At 38.4% G+C, this 25,776-nt stretch overlaps 3 protein-coding genes across 4 annotated transcripts; all 3 read left to right on the top strand.

Moving 5' to 3' along the window:
• The first annotated feature begins 1,345 nt into the window (after window positions 1–1,345).
• Window positions 1,346–17,607, top strand: LOC136802533 (collagen alpha-6(VI) chain-like). Its single transcript, XM_067059269.1, has 13 exons — window positions 1,346–1,496; window positions 2,754–2,876; window positions 3,980–4,130; window positions 5,849–6,013; window positions 9,051–9,220; window positions 11,239–11,380; window positions 11,600–11,808; window positions 13,497–13,622; window positions 14,267–14,461; window positions 14,964–15,559; window positions 15,854–16,376; window positions 16,601–17,195; window positions 17,421–17,607. Exons 1-12 carry the CDS (start codon window positions 1,457–1,459, stop codon window positions 16,996–16,998), a joined length of 2,838 nt encoding a protein of 945 aa, XP_066915370.1. The 5' UTR covers window positions 1,346–1,456; the 3' UTR covers window positions 16,999–17,195; window positions 17,421–17,607.
• LOC136802532 (collagen alpha-6(VI) chain-like) lies at window positions 17,260–19,292 on the top strand. The gene is made up of 5 exons (XM_067059268.1): window positions 17,260–17,296; window positions 17,421–18,014; window positions 18,239–18,278; window positions 18,375–18,835; window positions 19,060–19,292. Exons 1-5 carry the CDS (start codon window positions 17,260–17,262, stop codon window positions 19,290–19,292), a joined length of 1,365 nt encoding a protein of 454 aa, XP_066915369.1.
• Window positions 19,275–25,776, top strand: LOC136802509 (uncharacterized). Of its 2 annotated transcripts, XM_067059247.1 has the most exons (10): window positions 19,275–19,654; window positions 19,881–20,474; window positions 20,711–20,764; window positions 21,282–21,653; window positions 22,061–22,111; window positions 22,443–22,510; window positions 22,804–22,950; window positions 23,453–23,555; window positions 24,163–24,458; window positions 24,796–25,776. In XM_067059247.1, the coding sequence occupies exons 1-10, from the start codon at window positions 19,315–19,317 to the stop codon at window positions 25,396–25,398; spliced, it is 2,628 nt and encodes an 875-aa protein (XP_066915348.1). In that variant the 5' UTR covers window positions 19,275–19,314; the 3' UTR covers window positions 25,399–25,776. The 2 variants fall into 2 exon arrangements, with proteins under 2 accessions (XP_066915348.1, XP_066915349.1); XM_067059248.1 differs by lacking the exon at window positions 21,282–21,653.

The raw sequence follows: 25,776 nt of genomic DNA, 5'->3' as shown, positions 1-25,776 counted from the left end.
CTTTTTAACGTTTTTTTGGTGTTCATCATTAAACGTTCTATGAACGTTGTGGAAGCTGACGAACTCCTTTGATGTTTTGGAAAGTTCCCTGGTGTGTTGTGCATGCACGAATTTTGAGAATTTTGTTTGTTAATTTTTTTTAACCCTTTGTGCGCTCTGATTTTTTGAAAAAGTTGAAATTTTTCTAATTTTTTTTTTTGAAACTCAAAACTAACTTTAAAGTGCCATAAAAACTTTTAGCTTTTGATTAGAAGATGGTTTTGGTACCATTGAAAAGCTAATTTTATATTCTTTCTGAAGCATTCAGTTTATGCCCCTTTAAATCAAGTGGTCAGGAGCTATGACCCGTAGTCTGAGACTCAGTATTTTGGCTTGTTTTGGCCGCATATACGCATCCCTCGTGGTCTAAGGGTTAAGCACGAGAGAAAACAATTCTACAACCACCCATGGCTGAGCATGGCCTCTCGTCAGTGAGGCCTACTCACTTCTGATAGCCATGGCTCTATGCCGAGCTGTCAACATTTTAGAAATTAAGTTTTCTTGCTTAAGGCATGGGTGAAATATTGGTTCAGAGTAATATTTAGTTGGCCGACCTCTTTTAGTATAGTGGTCTCTTCATTGAAAATTAGTCATTTTACAGTTCGTGTTACTAGCCTCCTTTATATATCGTTTTAAAAAGATGTCTTTAATTTGACCTAGTAGTCGGTAAATAACACATCCATTATTCAAATGTTACCCAGCTGGCACACAACGTTGTTTCAACGTTTTTCTAACATTCACAACGTCCATAAGACGTTAGATAAACGTTAAAACGACGTTGTGTGCCAGCTGGGTAAGGGTGAGTAAAGAAGAAAGAAACTATTGACGTTCCATATCCACTGGGTTATCATCAGTTAATGTCCTCTTAAGTATCAAGTATGTTTACCTCTAGACTATAAAGTTAATCTTACTTAAGGCACTCTTACTATAGATTGAGTACTTTAATTTCCATTAGAAAGTCAAGTTTAATCTCAATAATTGATATTCGCGTTTATTCTTATTTTTGTTCACATCTTAAGATTAGCGAAAGAGTGAAAAAAGCAAATTATGGGTTGACCAATAAAAACATTTCATTATCCCTTTATCTCTAAATGTTTATCCTAAGTCCAATAGAAACAGGAAAATCGATCTTTTACGGAAACGCTCGCAAAAGACTGGTATTTTAGAATTCAAACAGCAGATTTGTGGCAAATAGCCGGTGTCTTTTGGGTGTTTCCGCACTAAAAGACTACGTCATTGGTTTTATGAATAGAAATTCTACCAAACGGAAAGCGATTAATAAATTAACGCCCTTTCCATCATTTAACATTAAATAAGGGTAGACCATTTAACTGGTCAGAACATTTTTGAATTTTTGAATCACGTATAAGTTAGGTCTAGAAACGCCGGAAGGTTTTACTAGGCTTATGAGTGCATCATGATTGGTGTGGTTTGTTTTTTAATTTTCTTGTCGCTGGGTAAGTCTGATAAATGTTATTTTTGAAATTTAATTTAGTTTTGGGTCCGACCGAACTTGCATTCGCCTTATCCTCAATTCATGATATGCATGATTATGTCTTCTGACATTTTACATCACAGACCAAACAGCTGATTGGTTGTAAGTGACGTAACAGTCAATACTTCACTTACCACCAATCAGCTGTTGGGTTCGCATGAATTCTTGTTCTTCATGTGGAACGAGTGATGAAAAGCTATTAGAGTCGATATTTTAAACGTGGATAGCCAAGTAATCAATTGTTTTTACGGGGTTTACAGTAGCGTAGACAGGAGGGGCGTAAAATTTGTGTAGGAGAGCAGATTTTAATGACACTGTAATTTTCTATTTATACCATGAATAGAAGTTACAGTTAAATAGTTAAATTACAGTGCGATTAAAATCTGCTCTCTTACACAAATTTTACGCTCCTCTTGGCTACGCTACTGGTTTACAGCCGTCGGGAGGAGCGGGGATTAGCACTGCGAACTCCTGGTTTGAAGCGTTAAGGTCACTTGGCCATCGCTTCTATTCAAGAGATCCTAAGATTAGAGACGTGATCTCGCTAAAATGCTCAATTTGCTTTGGGATCGAACTTTCGACCTTCCAGTGTCAAGTGCACTACCACTTGTCAACAACCCATAGGCGGTTTTAGCCCGAACTTATTAGATGAAGAGTTTGTAATTGTAATTTCATTGTCTTTTAACGAGTGTTACACTCCTTCGCATGTTTCCGACGTACTTGCTCTATTGTCCTAAATTCGCCAGTGACAACCCCTTGTTTATCGGGACAATTCATCGTTCCAGATTTTTTTTCTCATGCAAACGAAAGAGTGATAATTTTTCGTTCAATAAATGTTCCTGCTTTGCGGAATCGGCCCCGCTAATATTTCCACAAAAATGATAGGCTGTTGTTAAAAGCTTTTCGAGGGTACATCTAAGAAACATGCTGAGGCTGAGAATGAGAAAATAACATTTTTTAATTCGGTTTTTCTTAAGAACCTTCCAATCCAGCCTTCCATGGGGCTGAATATGTCAAAAAGTTTAGAAACATGTAAGAAACATTTAAGGCTCAAAAGGCCGATTTCTTAAGAAACATGGAGGCTGCTTGGTAAAACTAGTTTCTTAAAAAAATGTGTATTGGACAAAAATTACTTTTACCACTTTTACTATTTAAAATTTGGTAGCTTTCTATGTGTATTATGTAATTTTCCTTATTCACTATATTACTCATTTTACAGGCCCAACGATCACATCAGCGCAAGATTGTATTATTAAGAGAGATGTCGCTTTCATCTACGAAGTTCCTGGTAGTGACAGTCGAGGGGAAAAACAAGTTGCTGCCCTGCAACAATTTATTGATGGTGAGTTTTAGGATCTTAAGAACATATATTGGTTTATCTTTCAAGAAACATAGTGTAGATATAGATGGTTTTTCAAGTTGGCTTAGCTTTAGTTTAGACAGCTCACCTTTTGCCCTGTCTATTCTAATTATAAGAGTAAAAACAAAGCGGGCTCAAAGTGGGCTGTTAAATTCTTTGCTTTAAAAAGGTTGAAAGAAGACATTGCATTGACGTCAAAAGATGGCAATGCATTGACTTTAGACAGCCCACTTTATGCCCACTTTAATTCACACCTAGAATAGGCAGGGCGAAAAGTGGGCCGTCTAAACTAGAGCTAAGTTCTGTCAACTTCTCTCATTACGGAAACAAACGTTCAATTTGCGTACGGGATCCCCATAAAATTTGAACATTTTTTTGCATATGAGCGGATATGTTCTATAACTTACGTAACTTTGTCAAAACCTTATATAAATCTCTATATGATACGTTTTCGAAATAAAGTTCTAAATTTGGAGATATACCTAAAATTTGTAAGCTGTTTAGGACTCGCAGAGAGACGTTAGTGAAATAGTTAAGTTAGTCCAGAGGGGTCAACATTTATAATACCAACTCATAGTCCAAAAACCCAACTTTTGACCTTTTCAGCTAAGTTAAAACCATCACCCCAAAGGTATCGATACCAACTTGAAAATCATAATTTTCAAAAACGGGATAAGTTTTTAAAGTAATTCGAAGAAATGATACTTATGCATTTTGCTTGGATTTTTCATTGTGTTCCAAAGCGTATCCAGAGTTACGGAAGTCGTTGGACCTATTACACAAAAATGTTTACAATCTTTTTCAAAATTAGTTCTTATCGGCGATCCAAAAAATATGAGCAATCTGATTGGTTGAGTATAATATATCTTGTATTTTACAGGTACATTGAAGCATTGTAGTGGTAGCAGCAATCTAACGTCACTTTGCTACAAAAGTGCCCTGCGCTTTTTTTCCAACACAAAAAGTGTATTTTTTGGATCCCCGATAAACCAGTTATCAGACATTTGCTCATACAATACATAAATATTTCACTGTCCGATAATTATTACTTATTAATGATACCACACTTTATTTCCACACTTTAGGCTTCAAGAACGATCCATGCGACCAATACAGTTTAACGCTGGCACGCGAATCGATCGACTATGTCAAACCTTTCCAATGCGACGATGCTTGCACGGCAACCGTACAAAGGAAATTGAACACGTTGGTTGCCAATTTCCGGAGAACCAGAGAGTAAGAGTTACCCAAATTTTATCATAGTAAACTTACCATAATCGTGGTCAAATCTGGTATCCGGTGACCCTTTACCATTGGCAAGTCCCCTCTCTCCCCCCAAAATCAATGTTGGAGTTCAATTTTTGCATGTTCACAAGACTCACCATCAACATTGATTTTGGGGGAGGGGGTGGAAAAACATTTCTGTCCAGCATTGCAGCTCTTAGCAGCGTGATTTTTTGAGGGGACTACTGAATTTACAAGAAAAATTCTGTTCAGCAATGTTATCAAAAACACAAGTGTATTCTTTTGAAAAATTTAAGATATCTTTGCATTGAGGTGGATAAATAGTACGGTCTAATTGTGTGAAAATTGTACACAAAGGCCTACAAGCATAAGAGACTTTGCACAATTGTAGTTTAGGGGTCAAAATGGATTTAAATCTCAGACCCTAAAAATTGGCACCTGTTTGTGTATTTTACAGACCAGAACAGGTTCCCAGCCTAAAATGAATTATTTTTTCTCCAAAGTATGTCATGTTACATACCGTTGGAAAGCATTTTTCATGCTCGCTTAGAAAAACATTACAACCCATATCTGAAAACGAAGCCAAAAAGGTTATTGCGGAACGTTGTTTGAAAAATGACGTAATTGTTGACGCCAGCAAAGACTCCAGAACCACCCAAAGACGTTTATTTTTGTGAATTTCAATAACGCACCTCTCAGGTACTATATTCGATTAATGAGATCAGATACAAACTTATTTTACAACAACTTTTCGAGTTAGGGTGGGAAATTTTGCCTTAGAAGTGCTTATCATGGGTATGCCTGATGCAACCCATTTAGCCTAAGGCTTTCGAAGGGTATAAAAACGCGATATTCAATGTCAAATAAGTCTAACTCTCAACCAAAGCTATCCATTTAAACATTGAAAGGTCCTCTATTTAATTTGATAGCAATAAACTTTTTCGGGTGGTCCTTGAATTTGCGCTGACGTCAGCAATTACGTCATTTTTCAAAAAGCCTTCTGCGATAACTTTTATGAATAAACTACAATTGTGCAAAGTCTCATGCTTGTACGCCTTTGTGCACAATGTTAATGACTTTTGGCACTTTTAGACTGCACTAAAAGTAACGTCAATTACAATGCTGATAATGGTTTGCACTCGACCACAAAGACTAAAAAAAAGGCTTCGGCCGGAATTTGGTTGGCTTGTTTTGGAGGAGGTCTAAAAATACCGTGTGCGGAGAAGAAATCTTTCTGGTAAATTCTTCACCGGTTTTCTCAAAAGCTGGTCACGTTGTTAAGGGTTGATAGGTGTATGTTGTATTCTCTAAAGGCGTTTGTAGCTAAATTCCTAAGACTAGATTCGCCTAAAACATTCTCGCGCCAGTTGGTTAGAGTTAGAATCATTCATAGGGAAGCTGCTATTTACCAGAACTTTTTCCGTGACTATGAGATGAGGAATTTGGTTTTTGGCTGCGTAATATTTAAAAAGGGATATAATTTCGTAGGAAGTAATTTTTTTGCCTTATTTAGGAACAAATTTTTGTTATTTTAAGCTTTTTTTAAATATTCACGGCAAAAGAAATAAGAGTTTTCTCAAGAAGATTCTTTCTGGGATAATTTCGCGGTATCTAACTGAAGCAGAAGGCTCCAAACAGCATGGACGGTTAAAAAACCTGACACAAATCAAGGCAATACTTTTATATCAAATATTTTTGTTTCATTTTAGAATTTACCAAAGCAAGATTGCAGATATTTTGAAGAATCAACAAGAAATCATCGGTACACAAGTAGGAGGTCGCGAGGATGCCAGAAAGAAGATCATCTTACTTTTGACAACTCCTTTGGATGAAGATTTGACAAGTGTTGTTGCTGGGCTAGAAGATAATCCCAGGTATGATTACACACCCCTGTCTCACATCCCCGTTGAGAATTTTTCCCACAGTGGGGATGAAGATTTCCATCGAAACCCCAATGGGGATAGAAATTCTATTGTTCCAACTCAACCTTAAGTATCAGAGGTTGAGTTTTCAAAGAATATTTCAACATCTGAAGACCAATAATAGAAATTTTATCGCGCATGTGTCAATCTAATCACTGTAGAAAGAATCAAAGATGAAGAGTAAATATTATCATATTAATGTCTAGCAGACTGCATCAGTATGTAGTTTACTATTTACGAATTCCCCAGAAACCTCCAAGTGTAATTGAAACAAGAAGCCCGTTGGGCGTGAAGGCCCAGCGAAAAGTAACGTGTTGAAAACGAGCGTGCAAAACAGCAAATGTATGACCATGTTGATCAAAGACAGGAAAAATATTTTCAAAGTCACTGCGGTACTTCTCAATAGTTAGACGCTTGAAACTTTATTGAATGGTCTCCATTCCAACCGGGTCTACAGGCGCAGGTTCACGGTTGAATACTCTCGGGTACCTAATAGCGGGGGGGGTTTGGAATAAGCGGGGGGGAGGTTGGAAAAAATCTCAAAACTTAATAAGCGGCAGGGGGTTGGAATAAAAATGTCCTAGGTGGAAAATTTCCATAAATTATGCGCGCCCATAGAAAATATAAAAAATACCCGCAAATATATAGTGAGTGGGCGCTTTTTAACCAATTAGGTGCACTCACATATGCAGGGAGAAATATCCATGCAGGCATGTTAGTTGGACCAGACTGTAAACCAGAAAAATAATCTTTAAAAAACTAGACGGTGAAATAGTTTACAGTCTGCATATCCAGGCCAATAAAATTCATGTGGTTAATGTGAGTTAACAGTTTATTGGACGGATCCAGAAATGATCATTTTCACTGTTCATGCGTTGCAACCATGAAAAATGTTTCAATATAGTTCAAATTTACCCATGAGCTGCATTTTCGTGTCCATTAACAAATTCCAGAATCAGTTTATACTTTTTAAACAATAAATAATTATGTGAGTCGAGTTTGAAAAATCAAGCCACCGATCGTTTAATGCGACAGATCCAGAACAGATATGGCCATTTTATTTCATCATCATCATCATTGCTCGACCGCAGTCGAGACCATTTTTGAAAAGACCATTTTATTTAATATACGTAGAATCATGAAAAAAGTCCCAATCTTGTTCAAATTTACACATTGAGCTGCATTTTAGTCTCCAATAACTTAATTCCATAATCAGCTTACTTGAAATAATTCTGTGTCGAGTTTGAAAAATCAAGCCACCAATCGTCAAACGAGACAGAACCAGAAATAACCATTTTCACGCGTAACATCATGGAAAAAGTTCCAATCTTGTTCGAATTTACACACGAGCTCCATTTTAGTGTCCATTACCAAATTCCAGAATCAGTTAACTTGTAATAATTATGTGTTGAGTTTGAAAATCATACCACGCACACGTCCCACCACTGACTGTTGTTTTGGTAAAACAGCGACATATCCAAAAGTGACTGTTTTCTTGTGTCGCATCAAGAAAAAAGTTCCAATCTTATTCAATTTTACACATCAGCTGCATTTCAGTTTATTTATTTCTATATCGGAAGCCATTATTTCCTAAAAATAAAATCTTTTTGAAAACAAGAAGCTAAAAAATGAAGGTGATTTTTAGGTAGAATTTTCACTCATAAAACTTTATTAAAACTTGAGCAAAGACTATAAGATATGACAGAATGTTGAAAAAGGTTTATAAAGAAAAATCATTACAAAATTTCTTTGGTTTGAAAGTCTCTTGACCACTAAAGCAAAGAAAATGTTCAAGAAAGTATGAATCAACCTCCTCGCTTCGACCGCCATCTTGTTTTGTTTTGAAAATTGTTTTGAAGGAGCGCGGAATCAGAAAATATATCTTTTATAGCCAGTATCCGACTTTAGCAAGCTTTTCCCTCTTCAGACGGCAAAATTAAAAAGTGTGTTACTGGTTTTAAGTGCCGTTTCTACCAAAACGGACGGACAGACAGCGGAAGGATGAGGACGGAAAGTTGCAAATGAAAGGCCCTATCGCTAGCGCTGGGCCAATGAGTTTCTTTCGAAAGAAATCTTATACATGATTCCCAAATGTATAACAGTAGTTACTAAACTATTAATTATGGAAATGCCATTTTGATTGAATCGAAATAATAGACAGACTTTATGTTATGATTCTCTATCACTGACTCTTTTTAAAAAGCATTGATGACATTTTTGAATTGTGTTTTCAACGAATAAAGGTATCAACTTTGAACTTTATTCAAGATCTTGGATGGTCGTCATGGTTACTTTTCTCTGCGTTGATTGTGCGCTGAATAGAATTTAGATTGGTCGGCACAGCGTCGATATGATTTCGACCTGTGTTTTTCTAGGTAGTGGGGTGGTTTTGGAGTACAATTTTTTACATTGAATTTCTCAGTGGGACTAAAATTGTAAGGTAATTTTCCCTGCGGGGACGAAATTTTTTACTGGGGTTGAGTCCCAGCGGGTCTGTGCCACAGTGGTGTGATTACTGCGGTTCTTTTCGTTGAATTTATAGCCCCAGGAGGGACTAGAAATTCCTGGAGGCCAGAGGAGCCACTTATTTCCCATCCAAAACACGTGGCCAGCATGGTTTTCACACAAACTCCGGAATGAAAATAAAATCTACGCCGGGTTTCGAAAAAATGTACCACATGAAGACAAAGAAAAGCGCACGGTTCAATCCTCAGAAGCAGCACCAACCTCAAAAACTCTTGATAATTTTGATATTTTGTGAGTAATTTTGTGCAATTTCCTAAGAGATTGGGTGCTCTATGGAGCCTAAAAATGTTCTCAATCTGTTCTTAATTAATTTCACCATTCTCATGAGTGTTTTTGTGTAATTTCTTGAGAAATTTGGTGTCTGAGAGTCCATAGAGCCTTAAAATGTTCTTAACTTGTTCTTAATATTTTTGCAATCGAGACCTTATGTTCTTAAATACAGTTTGTACTCCTCTCTTTGTAGAAACTACCTTTATGTGATCGGCATTGACAAAGGAGCGACAAACGAAGCTGCAGTTTTGGTCGGAGAGAATAATCAACATCATTATTTGATGGTCAGAGCTCTGGAAGAAATGTTTGCGGGGAAGGCTGGATACGAAGTTATTGTTGATATGATTGCTGATGCATCTTATAGTAAGCGACATTTAATCTGAACCCAGCTCTGTTGTCTATCGCGGGGGGGGGGTAATACGGTGCCGCCCTTAAGGGTAGGTTTTTCGAGACCCTCAAAATGCACTGTAAGGGTTTGATGGAGTGAACTACAAAAGATTTCAGCTACAGTGAAAATCTGAAATCTGATGTATCTTTATAGTTTTGACTCGCACTCAATTTAATTTGTTTTGCACATTGTGTTGACATATCAGGCTCATTTTCAAGTGGCTTTAGCAAAAAAAGTTATGACATCAAACCCCACTGTAAGGGTAAAAAACTTTTGGTAAAATGCACTGTAAGGGTACCTTTTCACTGCTCAAGGGCTGCACTGTAAGAGTCTGACTTTGAAAGCGATTTTGGCGGCACATGACGTCGTTTAGAAACCGAGTGACCCCCTGGGTGCCTATCGAGAGGCTGTTGTCAGAAGGCTGTTGTCAATTTATCTTGAGGAGTAAGGATAACTAAGAAAAGTCCCTAAGACATTGAAAAGTCCTTCTATTTTTGTGGATTACACCTTTTTTTCTTTGCGCGTCAAAAATAGATTGTTTGTGTCATATTTTTTTCGCGAAAGGAATTATCTTAATCGGCTCAAAATTGTGATAGCGAAACAGCGTTTGTTTAGTTTAACAAAAACTCAGACAATTTTGTGAGTTTTGATTTAATCCAATGTTTACATAAAACATTCTTTGACTCACAACTGACTCAAACTTATCAAAGAAATAATTGACCTTTTCATAAATTACGTTACGAACATCACTTGTCTCGTTTTGAAATTATTGCCATGGTGATTAACTCCCAGCGGATTTTATTAAAACTACTTTCTATTTATAAAAAAATCATTTAATGTCTCAAGGGACATAATCACCACGGTAATTTTTTGAATACGAGGCTAGTTATGTTCGTGACGTAATTTATAAAAAATGTCTGCAGTATTGATCTTCTTCAGCTAAATCTCCTAGGTCTTACCTTTATCAATATTGATCCTGTCATATTTATTGAATTTTCATAATATATCTATCAAGATATGGAGAAGTAGAGCCTTGCTAAATTACAATTTCTTTTTTATAAGCAACTCCAATTTTCGGGTCAGCCCTGGGGTTGCTTAGCATCCTAGCTCATTTTTAGAAAAATTTACTTTGACCTACCATGATATTATACCATGTTTATGCCTTTTTGGTTTAGGGCTATCGTTTGTCATATCTAGAAAGCTTTTACTTTACGAGATAGTAAAAAAATTTGGCTATTTTCAGGGCTGGAGCCTTGGCAACCTTGTTACTTATAAAGAAAAAAATGTGTACACTAAAAGAAGAAAAAAACACTTATTTTGTATAGCTAAGGGCAAGATTATCAAAAAGAGTGGAAAGAGTGTTTAAGGCAACTTGTAACATTTTTTACGATGGTAAACTTATGATTTTCAAAACACTTTTAGCCCTGAAACAATAAAGCAATAAGAAGGCTGATAACAGGGTGCTTTCTGATAGAAGCGTAGTGGTAGTGATACCTGTGTGCATCATAATTTTATATATGCTTCCAAGCCATTGCCATTATGACATTAGGGCATGGGGGTTGAACTTTAGTGACACCGCGAGGGTCAACCATAGATTTATAAAACCCGAAGGGCTAGATGTTAAGCTTTGGCTGAAAAGTGTGTCGGGGCTAGGTAGGAAATCCTACCTAGGTCGGAAATCCTACCTAGGTCACGTGACATTACAATAGAATTGCAGCGCTTGACCAATCAGAAACCCGCGATTTTCTAAAACAATAGCAGCAATATTTTTTGCGATATTCACTTTTTTTTGCTTGGAAGAGCTTAAAGCACGACATATAGACATATGGCTTTATAAATCTGTGGGGCCAGCCATGGGAAAATTTGAAAGCTAAGGCCTCTACATTGCTGGAAAATACACCAAAAACTAATACATTCAAACTATAGAGGGCCCTGAGTGACCTCAGGACTACCGTCTTTTAAAAAACACTATTTTTCTTTTTTACTTCTATAGATCGTTTTGCACCTGACAATTTGCAACGCACCGACCCAGGCTGTGAGATTATTGCTGATGTTGCGTTTTTGATTGATGCTTCCGGGAGTATACGAAATGAATATTTGTCACAATTGCAATTTGTGAAATATATTATTGCTAGGTAAAACGGGAATTGTTATTTATTCTACCTCAAACCTTCGTAAATTTTCTCAAAGTTTCTTTTTCTCCCAATAAAGGTGGGGATCTAGTGTTCTTTTCCACAATACAATGATACATGACACTTTGATTTTTTCTAGAAAAAAATACCATTAGATGCTAGGAATTTCCACCATCAATAACGTTCCTAATGCTATTATAAATTTTCTTTATTCTTTTTCAGTTTCAATGTCTCAAGGGAAGCATCGAATTATGGGGCTATCATTTTCAGTGATTCTGCCGAGTTCTCTTCGGTACAGCTTAAGTTCAATGAAGTTTTTGATCTTCAAGAGATGGCAAGAAGAATTGAACGTCTTCCTTTCAAAGGGTACAGAACGAGAATCGATTTGGCTTTCCAATTAGCCAATGAGAAATTGTTTACGAAACAATCAGGTATGTGAACCTCGCTGTTTCTTTTTCAACCGTCAAGAGAAACGTTATTGTTATCAATGTCTACTTTAATAGGATAAATTTTGATGGGGATTTTATTATGCGGTTGAGCTCATCAGCGAAATTTTAAGATTTTGCGGGAACTTAATTTCGTGGATGACACTATTTGGAGACAATATTTTTATAATTTTGTACCAAACTATGCATTTTGGTCGTTGAAATAAGCTTTCTTTGATACCAGTAAACATTGTGACATTTTTTTATGTTTTGACAAAAAATATTTCGCAGATAAGGCCTTTCCAAACTTCCACTCAGACTAAATTTCGCAGATGAGACCTGATGAGACCCGAATACGCGAAATCTGCTAAATTTAATCCCAGCGAAAAGATATCCCATTAAAGTAGCTCACCCACTTAACTAGACGTTAAATAGATTGGTATAACTTTCAAATTAAAATCATGGTACAATGCTGGACAAAAGGTTCGTAGACTTCTGCAATATTTGCAAAATACTTCAATATCGATCAAAAACAAGTTCTGGGTGCTTTCCAAACCAAAGTCTTTCAAAGTCACCCACTGCAGTCTAACCGGAAGGGCAATTCACAAGGGCTTGATTAACTGGCTTACACCAGTATCAAAAGGCTGATTTTTTGCTTGTGGTTTCCTCAAAAGCAATTCAAAAGCAATGCAACGACTTCAAAGGTGTTTTTCTTAACTTCCATCCCCTTTCAGACACATTGAAGAGTCATTTTGCTCTATTTCCCCGGGGGGGGGGGCACTGGGTTTGCGGACTGACGGTATGTGCGGGCCAAAAATTGGCTTTTAAAATTGCACCCTTACAGTGCAGCAAAAGTCAGTGAAAATCATACCCTTAGAGTGCATTTTCCCCCAAATTTTCGATTCCTTTCGTGCAAAAAATGGTCAAAATTCTAGCATTTTTGGTCAAAATATCTAGGTTTTTCAAGAATTTTCTGAAATTTCTACCCTTACAGTGCATCTCTAGTTTTTCCGACCCTTACAGTGCATTTTAAACATATTGGAAAAGGTACCCTTAGGGCCCGCACATACCCGTCGGTCCTTTTGCCCAGCTGCCCCCCCCCCCCGGGTCTATTTCTCATCATTTTTTACTGAAATTTCATTTGTCTACAACCTTTTGTCCAGCATTGTACTAAGCTAGATAGGCAAACTTTTTCTCTTCGTTATACAGTCAACTTTCTCTAAAATCGAATCTCCATTATTCGAATTTCCCTGTAGTTCGAACTTAAAGATTGGTCCCCTTGGTTGGAAAGTCGTTTAATTACTAACCGTTTAATCTGAATGTTTCTATAAAATTGTTGGTCCCTTGAACCCCTCCCAAATAAAAAAATTCGATGGAACAAAGTAAAAGTACTAAAATTGCAATTTTCGCCCGAGCTTTAAATTCTGAAAAATGTTAAAATACACAAAAAATGCCAATATATTTTACGATTGCTCAGTCCTTAAATGACTCTTAGCAAAACTTTGCGAAAGCCGATGATGTTCGCGAATGTGCTTCCAATGCGAATGTCGGGAGTTCAAATTATATTCCAGACCTTAGTTTAGTAGTTTGTTTTCAAACTAACAAATATTGTTATAAGAAACAAGCCACCTTTGATAAGCATAAGACAGCGGTAGAATTTTAGATAATCTCTAAATCTTTATCCATCTTTTCAGGCGAACGTGATGGAGTATCTAAGATTGTCTTCTTGATCACCGATGGTAATCAAAACCCCAAACAAAGCCCTGATGGAAAAGTCCAATACGACCCTGTCGTTGCATCACAACCAATGGTTGATAGAGGTATGATGATTTCATGATTCATGTTTCGTGGAAGCTGTTGATATGTCTCCAAAAATACGGAAGAAAACTGTTAACATTGCTGGTCCCAGGGACCATATATGTGAAGAATTATGTGAACTACTGCTGTTTCCAGGGGAGGGGAAAGTTTATTAAAAAAACGACCATGTGTGCAGAACAGAATCAGGCCTTTGAAATCGGATCCTTACAGTTCAGAGAAATTTTAGCCAAATTTGGGCAAAAAATCGACCCTGTCGGTGTAATTTCTTGAACATTTTGACCATTTTAAGGCAAAATATGGTCAGAGTTTACACCCTTAGAGTGAACATTTTCTCATCTTTGTTCATTTCAACCCTTACGGTGCACTTTGTGAACTTGGAAAAAGGAACCTTAAGGCCCCCCCAAGGTTATTGTCCTAGTTCTATGTAACCATCTTTCTTTTTCGCCATCTTTAAAAACTAGATACTCTTGGTATCCATGACGTAATCTTTTAAACGGAAACACCCGAAAAACACTGGGCATTAAGATTAAACTGGTGGCAAACGCCCGGCAATTTCAAGTGTTTCCGTATAAAAGATAACGTCGTGAATATCAAGAATTACCATAAGTAAGATTTTATGTATTATTGTTCTTATATCTACCAATAGGAATCGACATTTTTGCCATCGCTGTTGGAGACAAAGCATCCGAAGCCGATTTATCAGCCATCACACGTGATCCAGAACGTGTCTTCACTTCAAAGGATGCCGCCTCTTTGAAAAGCGATGTCTTCATGAAACAAGTCACCAGAAACACGTGCAAGAAAGTCACTACAACTACAACAACTACAACAACTACAACAAGTAGAATATTATTTAAATGTTTGATCCTGCTTAAAAGTTTTATTTTTACATAAATGTTCCCGTTTCTTATCAGACACACATTTCATATCAGGAAAGTGTCTTAAAGTGTCAGAAACTTCTAATATTTTAACCATTGAAGAATTCCAGTTTAAACACATAATTAACTATGCATTTCTCCCTCTATACAAGAGACTTGAAATGGATTTTTCCCCTATTATCTTTTTTAAAAAGCAACCAGTGGTAAAATAAAACGACACTTATGTTATGCTCTCAATAAGATCACAAACTCACCAAAATAATTGCAAAGAAGGTTGTAAATACAGTCTTATTCACTCGTCACAAGCATAATACGGAATTTACCAAACAGTAAAATAGGCCTTTATTAGCAATGAAACCAAATTATTTTTTCCAATGACAACAATTCCAAAATACGCTACCACAAAGAGCTATGGGGAACTCATAATAATTCATTTGCTTATCTTGAATAAACTCTTTTAAACAGCAACGCCAATACCTAAACCAACCTGTCATGTCAGAGTTGATGTTGGATTCGTGCTCGACTCATCAGGCAGTTTGAAAGACGATTACGGCAAAGAAAAGAGCTTCTTGAAGGCTTTGGCAGCGACTTTCGGTGTCAGCGAACAAGGTGCGAGAGCAGGAGTGGTGACATTCAGTTTTGACGCAGAACACAGCGTCAAACTGAACGACCATTACGATTTGGCGAGCTTCAATGATGCTGTTGACAACATTCCACTGATGGGATACACGACAAGAATCGATAAAGCTCTTCGTCTGACTCAGAGCCAAATGTTTTCCATCGCAAATGGAGGCAGACCTGGTGTGAGTAAAGTTGTGGTTTTGTTGACAGACGGCTCACAAACTCAAGACGCTGGTGCTGAAAATCCTGCAGTTGTGGCTGAAGAACTTCGATCACAGGGCTACAAAGTGTTGGCCGTCGGTATCGGAGGTGGCGTCACAACAGTACAGAGTTGGCTCACATTACTGGTGCTCAATCAAATGTGTTTTCTGCAGCGACTTTCGACGAGCTTATCAGTCAAGAATTTTTGGACAAACTCAACCAAGCTGGATGCAAAGAAGGTAGGTTGGGTGGAATCTTTTTAGAAAGATCTCCTTTTGTTATACTGTGTTTTGGTTTTCACGGATGACTGTTGTTTGTAGTCTTCAAAAAGGGGAATATTGTATTTTGGATTCAATTCTCACTCTACAAGATTTTCTTCCACCAGAGAAGAGCAGGTGAGTCACATACCGTACCATTTGAACAGCTTTAGAATGAAGATTTTCGAATGTTCTTTCTATTTTAGCCAAGAGGGAAGTGAAACCAAGCTGTGACGTCAAAGTTGATGTTGGATTCGTGCTCGACTCATCAGGCAGTTTGAAAGACGATTACGGCAAAGAAAGAGCTTCTTGAAGGCTTTGGCAGCGACTTTCGGTGTCAGCGAACAAGGTGCGAGAGCAGGAGTGGTGACATTCAGTTTTGACGCAGAACACAGCGTCAAACTGAACGACCATTACGATTTGGCGAGCTTCAATGATGCTGTTGACAACATTCCACTGATGGGATACACGACAAGAATCGATAAAGCTCTTCGTCTGACTCAGAGCCAAATGTTTTCCATCGCAAATGGAGGCAGACCTGGTGTGAGCAAAGTTGTGGTTTTGTTGACAGACGGCTCACAAACTCAAGACGCTGGTGCTGAAAATCCTGCAGTTGTGGCTGAAGAACTTCGATCACAGGGCTACAAAGTGTTGGCCGTCGGTATCGGAGGTGGCGTCAACAGCACAGAGTTGGCTCACATTACTGGTGCTCAATCAAATGTGTTTTCTGCAGCGACTTTCGACGAGCTTATCAGTCAAGAATTTTTGGACAAACTCAACCAAGCTGGATGCAAAGAAGGTAGGTTGGGTGGAATCTTTTTAGAAAGATCTCCTTTTGTTATACTGTGTTTTGGTTTTCACGGATGACTGTTGTTTGTAGTCTTCAAAAAGGGGAATATTGTATTTTGGATTCGATTCTCACTCTACAAGATTTTCTTCCACCAGAGAAGAGCAGGTGAATCACATACCGTACCATTTGAACAGCTTTAGAATGAAGATTTTCGAATGTTCTTTCTATTTTAGCCAAGAGGGAAGTGAAACCAAGCTGTGACGTCAAAGTTGATGTTGGATTCGTGCTCGACTCATCAGGCAGTTTGAAAGACGATTACGGCAAAGAAAAGAGCTTCTTGAAGGCTTTGGCAGCGACTTTCGGTGTCAGCGAACAAGGTGCGAGAGCAGGAGTCGTGACATTCAGTTTTGACGCAGAACACAGCGTCAAACTGAACGACCATTACGATTTGGCGAGCTTCAATGATGCTGTTGACAACATTCCACTGATGGGATACACGACAAGAATCGATAAAGCTCTTCGTCTGACTCAGAGCCAAATGTTTTCCATCGCAAATGGAGGCAGACCTGGTGTGAGCAAAGTTGTGGTTTTTGTTGACAGACGGCTCACAAACTCAAGACGCTGGTGCTGAAAATCCTGCAGTTGTGGCTGAAGAACTTCGATCACAGGGCTACAAAGTGTTGGCCGTCGGTATCGGAGGTGGCGTCAACAGTACAGAGTTGGCTCACATTACTGGTGCTCAATCAAATGTGTTTTCTGCAGCGACTTTCGACGAGCTTATCAGTCAAGAATTTTTGGACAAACTCAACCAAGCTGGATGCAAAGAAGGTAGGTTGTGTGGAATCTTTTTAGAAAGATCTCCTTTTGTTATACTGTGTTTTGGTTTTCACGGATGACTGTTGTTTGTAGTCTTCAAAAAGGGGAATATTGTATTTTGGATTCGATTCTCACTCTACAAGATTTTCTTCCACCAGAGAAGAGCAGGTGAATCACATACCGTTACCATTTGAACAGCTTTAGAATGAAGATTTTCGAATGTTCTTTCTATTTTAGCCAAGAGGGAAGTGAAACCAAGCTGTGACGTCAAAGTTGATGTTGGATTCGTGCTCGACTCATCAGGCAGTTTGAAAGACGATTACGGCAAAGAAAAGAGCTTCTTGAAGGCTTTGGCAGCGACTTTCGGTGTCAGCGAACAAGGTGCGAGAGCAGGAGTGGTGACATTCAGTTTTGACGCAGAACACAGCGTCAAACTGAACGACCATTACGATTTGGCGAGCTTCAATGATGCTGTTGACAACATTCCACTGATGGGATACACGACAAGAATCGATAAAGCTCTTCGTCTGACTCAGAGCCAAATGTTTTCCATCGCAAATGGAGGCAGACCTGGTGTGAGCAAAGTTGTGGTTTTGTTGACAGACGGCTCACAAACTCAAGACGCTGGTGCTGAAAATCCTGCAGTTGTGGCTGAAGAACTTCGATCACAGGGCTACAAAGTGTTGGCCGTCGGTATCGGAGGTGGCGTCAACAGTACAGAGTTGGCTCCAATTACTGGTGCTCAATCAAATGTGTTTTCTGCAGCGACTTTTGACGAGCTTATCAGTCAAGAATTTTTGGACAAACTCAACCAAGCTGGATGCAAAGAAGGTAGGTTGGGTGGAATCTTTTTAGAAAGATCTCCTTTTGTTATACTGTGTTTTGGTTTTCACGGATGACTGTTGTTTGTAGTCTTCAAAAAGGGGAATATTGTATTTTGGATTCGATTCTCACTCTACAAGATTTTCTTCCACCAGAGAAGAGCAGGTGAATCACATACCGTACCATTTGAACAGCTTTAGAATGAAGATTTTCGAATGTTCTTTCTATTTTAGCCAAGAGGGAAGTGAACCAAGCTGTGACGTCAAAGTTGATGTTGGATTCGTGCTCGACTCATCAGGCAGTTTGAAAGACGATTACGGCAAAGAAAAAGAGCTTCTTGAAGGCTTTGGCAGCGACTTTCGGTGTCAGCGAACAAGGTGCGAGAGCAGGAGTGGTGACATTCAGTTTTGACGCAGAACACAGCGTCAAACTGAACGACCATTACGATTTGGCGAGATTCAATGATGCTGTTGACAACATTCCACTGATGGGATACACGACAAGAATCGATAAAGCTCTTCGTCTGACTCAGAGCCAAATGTTTTCCATCGCAAATGGAGGCAGACCTGGTGTGAGCAAAGTTGTGGTTTTGTTGACAGACGGCTCACAAACTCAAGACGCTGGTGCTGAAAATCCTGCAGTTGTGGCTGAAGAACTTCGATCACAGGGCTACAAAGTGTTGGCCGTCGGTATCGGAGGGTGGCGTCAACAGTACAGAGTTGGCTCACATTACTGGTGCTCAATCAAATGTGTTTTCTGCAGCGACTTTTCGACGAGCTTATCAGTCAAGAATTTTTGGACAAACTCAACCAAAGCTGGATGCAAAGAAGGTAGGTTGAGTGGAATCTTTTTAGAAAGATCTCCTTTTGTTATACTGTGTTTTGGTTTTCACGGATGACTGTTGTTTGTAGTCTTCAAAAAGGGGAATATTGTATTTTGGATTCGATTCTCACTCTACAAGATTTTCTTCCACCAGAGAAGAGCAGGTGAATCACATACCGTACCATTTGAACAGCTTTAGAATGAAGATTTTCGAATGTTCTTTCTATTTTAGCCAAGAGGGAAGTGAAACCAAGCTGTGACGTCAAAGTTGATGTTGGATTCGTGCTCGACTCATCAGGCAGTTTGAAAGACGATTACGGCAAAGAAAAGAGCTTCTTGAAGGCTTTGGCAGCGACTTTCGGTGTCAGCGAACAAGGTGCGAGAGCAGGAGTGGTGACATTCAGTTTTGACGCAGAACACAGCGTCAAACTGAACGACCGTTTACGATTTGGCGAGCTTCAATGATGCTGTTGACAACATTCCACTGATGGGATACACGACAAGAATCGATAAAGCTCTTCGTCTGACTCAGAGCCAAATGTTTTCCATCGCAAATGGAGGCAGACCTGGTGTGAGCAAAGTTGTGGTTTTGTTGACAGACGGCTCACAAACTCAAGACGCTGGTGCTGAAAATCCTGCAGTTGTGGCTGAAGAACTTCGATCACAGGGCTACAAAGTGTTGGCCGTCGGTATCGGAGGTGGCGTCAACAGTACAGAGTTGGCTCACATTACTGGTGCTCAATCAAATGTGTTTTCTGCAGCGACTTTCGACGAGCTTATCAGTCAAGAATTTTTGGACAAACTCAACCAAGCTGGATGCAAAGAAGGTAGGTTGGGTGGAATCTTTTTAGAAAGATCTCCTTTTGTTATACTGTGTTTTGGTTTTCACGGATGACTGTTGTTTTGTAGTCTTCAAAAAAGGGGAATATTGTATTTTGGATTCGATTCTCACTCTACAAGATTTTCTTCCACCAGAGAAGAGCAGGTGAATCACATACCGTACCATTTGAACAGCTTTAGAATGAAGATTTTCGAATGTTCTTTCTATTTTAGCTAAGAGGGAAGTGAAACCAAGCTGTGACGTCAAAGTTGATGTTGGATTCGTGCTCGACTCATCAGGCAGTTTGAAAGACGATTACGGCAAAGAAAAGAGCTTCTTGAAGGCTTTGGCAGCGACTTTTGGTGTCAGCGAACAAGGTGCGAGAGCAGGAGTGGTGACATTCAGTTTTGACGCAGAACACAGCGTCAAACTGAACGACCATTACGATTTGGCGAGCTTCAATGATGCTGTTGACAACATTCCACTGATGGGATACACGACAAGAATCGATAAAGCTCTTCGTCTGACTCAGAGCCAAATGTTTTCCATCGCAAATGGAGGCAGACCTGGTGTGAGCAAAGTTGTGGTTTTGTTGACAGACGGCTCACAAACTCAAGACGCTGGTGCTGAAAATCCTGCAGTTGTGGCTGAAGAACTTCGATCACAAGGCTACAAAGTGTTGGCCGTCGGTATAGGAGATGGAATCAAGGCTGTTGAACTGCAAGGGATTGCAGGTTCTATTGACAATATTTACATTTCCTCTTCGTTTGATGAATTGATACAACCACAGTTTTTAAAAACCGTTACAGATGCTTCCTGTAAATTAGGTAAACATTTAATTTCTATCTTTACATTTGATGTGAACTTTTCGAAAAATCTTTTAATCTTTTCATGGGGTACTCTTTTGATGTATTTTTTTTTTATTCAACACCTGAAATGAAATTCATTCAAATATTTTAATTCTTCACAGCTTTTGCATTCTTTGTAGATTAATATGCGTTTTAGATTTCAAAACACAAACCATGAAGATATTTTTGATCCGTTCATGTTTTGATATTTTCAGCAAATTTGATAATCACAACAACCTCCACGACGACTTCGACTACTACAACCACAAGTAAGTAGTGCTCGTCTTTTCTTACATAGCTTTATTTCTTTTAATTTTATTAAGGTAAATTTAAAGTCTCCCTCAAAGTTTTGACTAAATTTTCCTCCTAAAATTTAGGGCATAAATTATAAATGTGGTGGTAAAGAAAAGTAAAGAAAAATTAAATGTTTTCTCTAAAACGGCACTTATACACGTTTTTTTATCAGAACAAGCTACATAAGATCATAGCTTCGATGGCCACAATGTTAAGAACAAGTTCAGAACATTTTAAAGCTTTTTGCACCCTCAAACACCTATTTTCTTAGGAAAATGGACAGAAATACTCAAAAAATGGTGAAAATAAGAACATGTTACGAAGATTTTTAGGCTTAAAACTAAAAAAGTTAAGAACATACGAAGGCTTCAAAAATTTTGGATGTTCTTATAAAAAAACGTGTAGGTTGTGAATAATATGAAAAAGTGTGAAAGAGACCTTATTGAAAGGAAAATCAACACAACTGAGACGGCTTTTCACCCAATTACTTAGAAACTACAACGACAACGACTACCACCCCTACAACAACGACCCCTACGACAACTACCACCACCCCTACCACCACAACCACCCTTACCACTACTACAACCACCCCTACCACCACAACCACCCCTACCATTACTACAACCACCCCTACCACCACAACCACCCCTACCACTACTACAACCACCACCCCTACCACTATCACAACCACCCCTACCACAACTACCACAGCCACCACCACCCCTAACACAACCATCCCTACCACCACCACCCCTACCACCACTTCCCCTACCACAACGACAATGACAACGACAATGACAATGACTTTCCCGACTACGACAACGACAATGACTATCCCTACGACGACCTTACACACGACAAGTACTAAATATTTTACCTTATAAGCTGCTTCAGTTTTGTAGTTTCTGATAACAACATAATTCACTCCAAACTTGAATTTCGAATAAGATTTTTTTTAACTTTTACCAACCATCTATGATATATAGAAAGAGTAGAGCAATCCAGGGAAAGAAGTGGCGGCCTCCCCTACCTTCGAGTTACAGCTAGAGATGAGAACCTTTGGGTCGCCCTCGGCCGCAGTCGCAAACTTTACTACTTACTTACTATATTCATGATATGCACCATTGCAATGTCTTCAACGGACCCAACAGCTGAGTCAATCAGCTGTTGGGACTAAGGTGTGATGTCAAGGACATTGCAGTGATGCATACCATGAATAGAAAGAATCAACAACAATAAAAGTCTATGTTCGATTATCGTTTTTTCAGCACCCAAACCACAGACCACGCCGTGTATCACGCCTGCTCCAAAGTGTCCAGGTAATTCACCTTTCAATTACACTTTTTGTGCCTTGAAGGACATTATTTAACGTATCTTTCACCATTTGTTTGCACAGCCTCTTTAAACACAAAGAAAGAACAATTTTCTCCCTCGCCTCGTTACTATATCATAGAAAAGAATATATTTTAAGGTTATGCTTTCAAAGCCCAAATAATACACTCTAAAGCAAAATTTGTTGAAAATTTTGCCTCTTAGTTCTTAAGAGATATTATTTACTTGACTAGGTTGAACAGTTTGGTAGACCTGAGATGATTCTAAAAATATTGATATGATTTGGTCATAAATATAATGTGTTTGTTTGATTTGCAGGCATCGACAAATGCAGTGCGTGTTGTCAACCGCAACAAACTTACATCAATATCTTCCAAGCTGGATCGGTAGGATTTTTTTGTTTTCCTTCATGATGGAAGTCCTTGAACTTTGCATATACTACACTTTATGTGCCTTTTTTGTAAAGAGTTCACTTTTTTTATGAATTCCTCAGCTATAATACAATACATCTTTTCGACCTTAGCCGCCAATTGCCGCGTGGGCATATTTTTGTCCGTGTTACCACCCTAAAACCGTCCCAGTCTTTTTTGCACCTATAGACAATTAGTTAGAGTCGAAACTCTGTTTTTTTTTTGTCTTTTCACTTCAACGGAAAAATGTCGTCTTTTGAATATTATAGGGTCCCACTTATCTGATGCAAGGAATGAGGTTACCATCGAACACCAGTGAAAATCAAGGATTCTCCAAAGGTTTGGTTTTCCCAAAGATGGAACCAACGTTGAATTTGAAATCACTCAGTAACGATGATCTTCTCAGCACCATCGAGGTTACTTCCTTAATAATTCTTTTGGTATACAGTTGATGCTCTCTAATTCGACGTTCTACTATTCGATAGGCTCCCTTATTCGATGAAATTTAAAGTCGCCGTCAACAAGAAACTCTCATAAACGACGCTCCCTCATTCAATAAGCTCCCTTACTCGATGAAAATCCGATTCCCCTTGAAGATCGAATTAGAGAGCGTCAACTGTACTTTATAGGGGAAACTTTGTTGTGGAAAAGTGACGAAATTCTTTAGGCAAGTGACAAAGTTTTTCCCAGCGAAAAACCTTTCTGGTTAACTTCAAGGGAGTTGTTACCAAGTTTCCCCGGTGAAAAGTTTTCCCCTTTAATATATTGACATTAGGCAAAATACCGTTTGATCTTCGAAAAACTTTTTGGCCTCAAGTCATCAATTATGCCGTCCTCGATTTCGCGGATCAAAACTGCGGGTTATTCAAAATCGCTTCAGTCACTTTACCGCTAAACGTTTATCTTCTCTGATTTCAGAAACGTTTGAATGGTCAATCTGCCTTATTGCAATCAATCAAGAAAGCTCTGGCTTCTGCCAATAATATTGTGACCAAAAGAGCAAGGAGGTCGCTTAACAAAGGTACGTGTATCAAATTCGCGAGTTCTTGTAAACCTGATTGCTACGGTAATTAGGATTGTCATTGTCGCGAAGCCGATGATCAAGATTCGAAGCTTCAAAAAAGAAAACTGTGCTAGATCTCCCCGGCGACGAAACCCGTTGCTGAAGCCATCGCCGTCATGAAAATTAGAAAGATGGGTTTCAGCATACAGATTTTCGTTGCCAGGTTTCTGAGCTAGTAATTTAATTTCTTTTATCCTCTTTGTTTGATTGATTTCGAAGACTATAATATCGGGATTTTCCAGAAAAAACCGTATACCCCTGTTGAGGAGGTCTATCCCTCTGTGGCTAGAAATGCTCTAACCCCCTGGAATTCCAGGTAATTTTAGGTTTAAACCCCTCTGATTTAAAAATTTACTTCCATGGAATTCCAGTTATTTCTGACAGATTTTTGTATCTTCCTATGGAATTCCTCCACATATCAAACCTTACCCCCTTGGAACGGAAATGTACTTCCTCAATAGGGTGTATACGGTTTATCTTTTTCTGGAAGAGCCCATCTTTATTCGACGCAAACTACTCGCTGGTTTGAAATGGTTCAATATAAATAATGCTCATTTTGTTTTAGATCCGTTCGAAGAAATCCTACCAATCGTAGTAGCGTCTGGCTGTCATTTGTTCATCCAACAATTGAAGCAAAACAATCTCTGGAAGCAGGTTATGAACTCTATGACCACACATCATAAACCATTGACATTGTTCTGCCCACAAGACATTTCTATGGAGAAATCACAATTGGCGCCCGACGTGTTATTGCACCATTTGACGAAAAAGTTTGGCCGAAATGGAATGATGTTTAAATCATTGATGGATGGAAGTAAAATGATGTTGCATGCTGCTCAACCAAAGTCTGCGAAAGCAAATGTTAGTTTTTTTTCATTTCAAAATTCTTTTATGTTTTCTTTTCAAATTTCATCTTTGACATGATATGATAATAATGAGAGGTCTTGTAGTTTTATTCTTCTCTCTATTGTCTCAATTCACCTCCTTGTTGCTGCCATTCACTTGGTAAATGAATTTCCCTCTTGCAAAAATGTTGGAGAGTAAACGTCTTGACCTAATCAGGTTTAGGTAGCGTCACCGAACAGAGGATTATCAATGCTTCATAAGCACGCGATCACTATTCAAGGGATAGGTCAAAACTATCCTTAGATTTAGTCAATGTGGAGAGGTCATTTACTTCCTTCCAATTTCTCAATAGGCTGAATTCAAGATCGAAGATGCCAACATCAAAATCTGTTTATCTCAAGGAGTCATCAATATCTGTATCATCGACAAAGTTCTTCAGCCAATCACCTCTACTGTAAAAGGAATCTTGGAAAACAACAAAAATCTTTCAGTCATGAATGAATTAGTCCGTAAAAGCCCTCTCCAGAAGCTGCTACATCGCAATCGATTCGTAAATCGTGTGTGTTTCACTGACAAAATCTGTTTACCAATCGTAGGCAAATTAAGAAAGCTTTTCAATGATTTGTTGAAAGCTAAGCAATACACCATCCAACTTGTTGAAAATAATTTCTTTGGAAAAATGAACCCGTTGCAGTTCCTTGCCTTGAAGACAAACAGAAAGCTAAGAGATGAATTTTTGTTACAACATATTTTCCTTGGCATATTACAACACAACGATCAAGACAACAACTCAAGATTAATCGCTACTTCGGCACAACAACGACAACCTGTTTCGGAATGGTTATGGAGTGATGGCAAACCGATTGTAGTAAAATCGGGAAATTCGGTTTTTGTCATCGACCGTCAAATTAGGGTTAAAGAAGGACTAGTCCAAGTTTTGAGAAGACTTGAGTAAAGCCCTAGTTACACATCACAATATCACCTAAATTAAAACAATGTACCCAAAGCAATACTAGATGTTATGGACAGCAATTTGAAAAACCAGACCAAATATTATATGACCAAAAAATCTTTCAAGCTGCGTTACAGAAGTTATGCATTGAAAGATAATACAAGTGGCGAAGATAAATGTTTTTCGTTGCCCTATCACTTACGACGTTCATATAACGTTATTTTGATGTTATGAACATAACGTTACGTAAGCACTGTTTAGCCTGGGTGATTTATACTTATTTAATTTCTTATTTTATTCATTTTATTTATAATCATAATTTATATTTTTTATATAATTTTTGAAAACGAAAGTGAAAGATTTCAAGATGGTGACCCTCTA

The sequence above is a fragment of the Clytia hemisphaerica genome, unplaced genomic scaffold (assembly GCF_902728285.1).
Source record: "Clytia hemisphaerica strain Z4C2 unplaced genomic scaffold, Clytia hemisphaerica genome assembly, whole genome shotgun sequence".
Lineage (NCBI taxonomy): Eukaryota > Metazoa > Cnidaria > Hydrozoa > Leptothecata > Clytiidae > Clytia > Clytia hemisphaerica.
Note: the sequence above shows the minus strand (reverse complement) of the source record. Positions and strands in the feature narration are given on the sequence as shown.

Bases quoted from the DNA above. Each gene is read 5' to 3' on its own strand.
- LOC136802533 (XM_067059269.1), top strand. From the start codon at position 1,457: ATGATTGGTGTGGTTTGTTTTTTAATTTTCTTGTCGCTGG. The intron at 9,221-11,238 runs GTAAGCGACATT...TTACTTCTATAG, and splicing joins GATTGCTGATGCATCTTATA to ATCGTTTTGCACCTGACAAT. The intron at 16,377-16,600 runs GTAGGTTGGGTG...TTTCTATTTTAG, and splicing joins CCAAGCTGGATGCAAAGAAG to CCAAGAGGGAAGTGAAACCA.
- LOC136802532 (XM_067059268.1), top strand. From the start codon at position 17,260: ATGACTGTTGTTTGTAGTCTTCAAAAAGGGGAATATT. The intron at 17,297-17,420 runs GTATTTTGGATT...TTTCTATTTTAG, and splicing joins TCTTCAAAAAGGGGAATATT to CCAAGAGGGAAGTGAAACCA. The intron at 18,015-18,238 runs GTAGGTTGGGTG...TTTCTATTTTAG, and splicing joins CCAAGCTGGATGCAAAGAAG to CCAAGAGGGAAGTGAACCAA.
- LOC136802509 (XM_067059247.1), top strand. From the start codon at position 19,315: ATGGGATACACGACAAGAATCGATAAAGCTCTTCGTCTGACTCAGAGC. The intron at 22,951-23,452 runs GTTACTTCCTTA...CTCTGATTTCAG, and splicing joins ATCTTCTCAGCACCATCGAG to AAACGTTTGAATGGTCAATC. The intron at 23,556-24,162 runs GTACGTGTATCA...ATTTTGTTTTAG, and splicing joins AAGGAGGTCGCTTAACAAAG to ATCCGTTCGAAGAAATCCTA.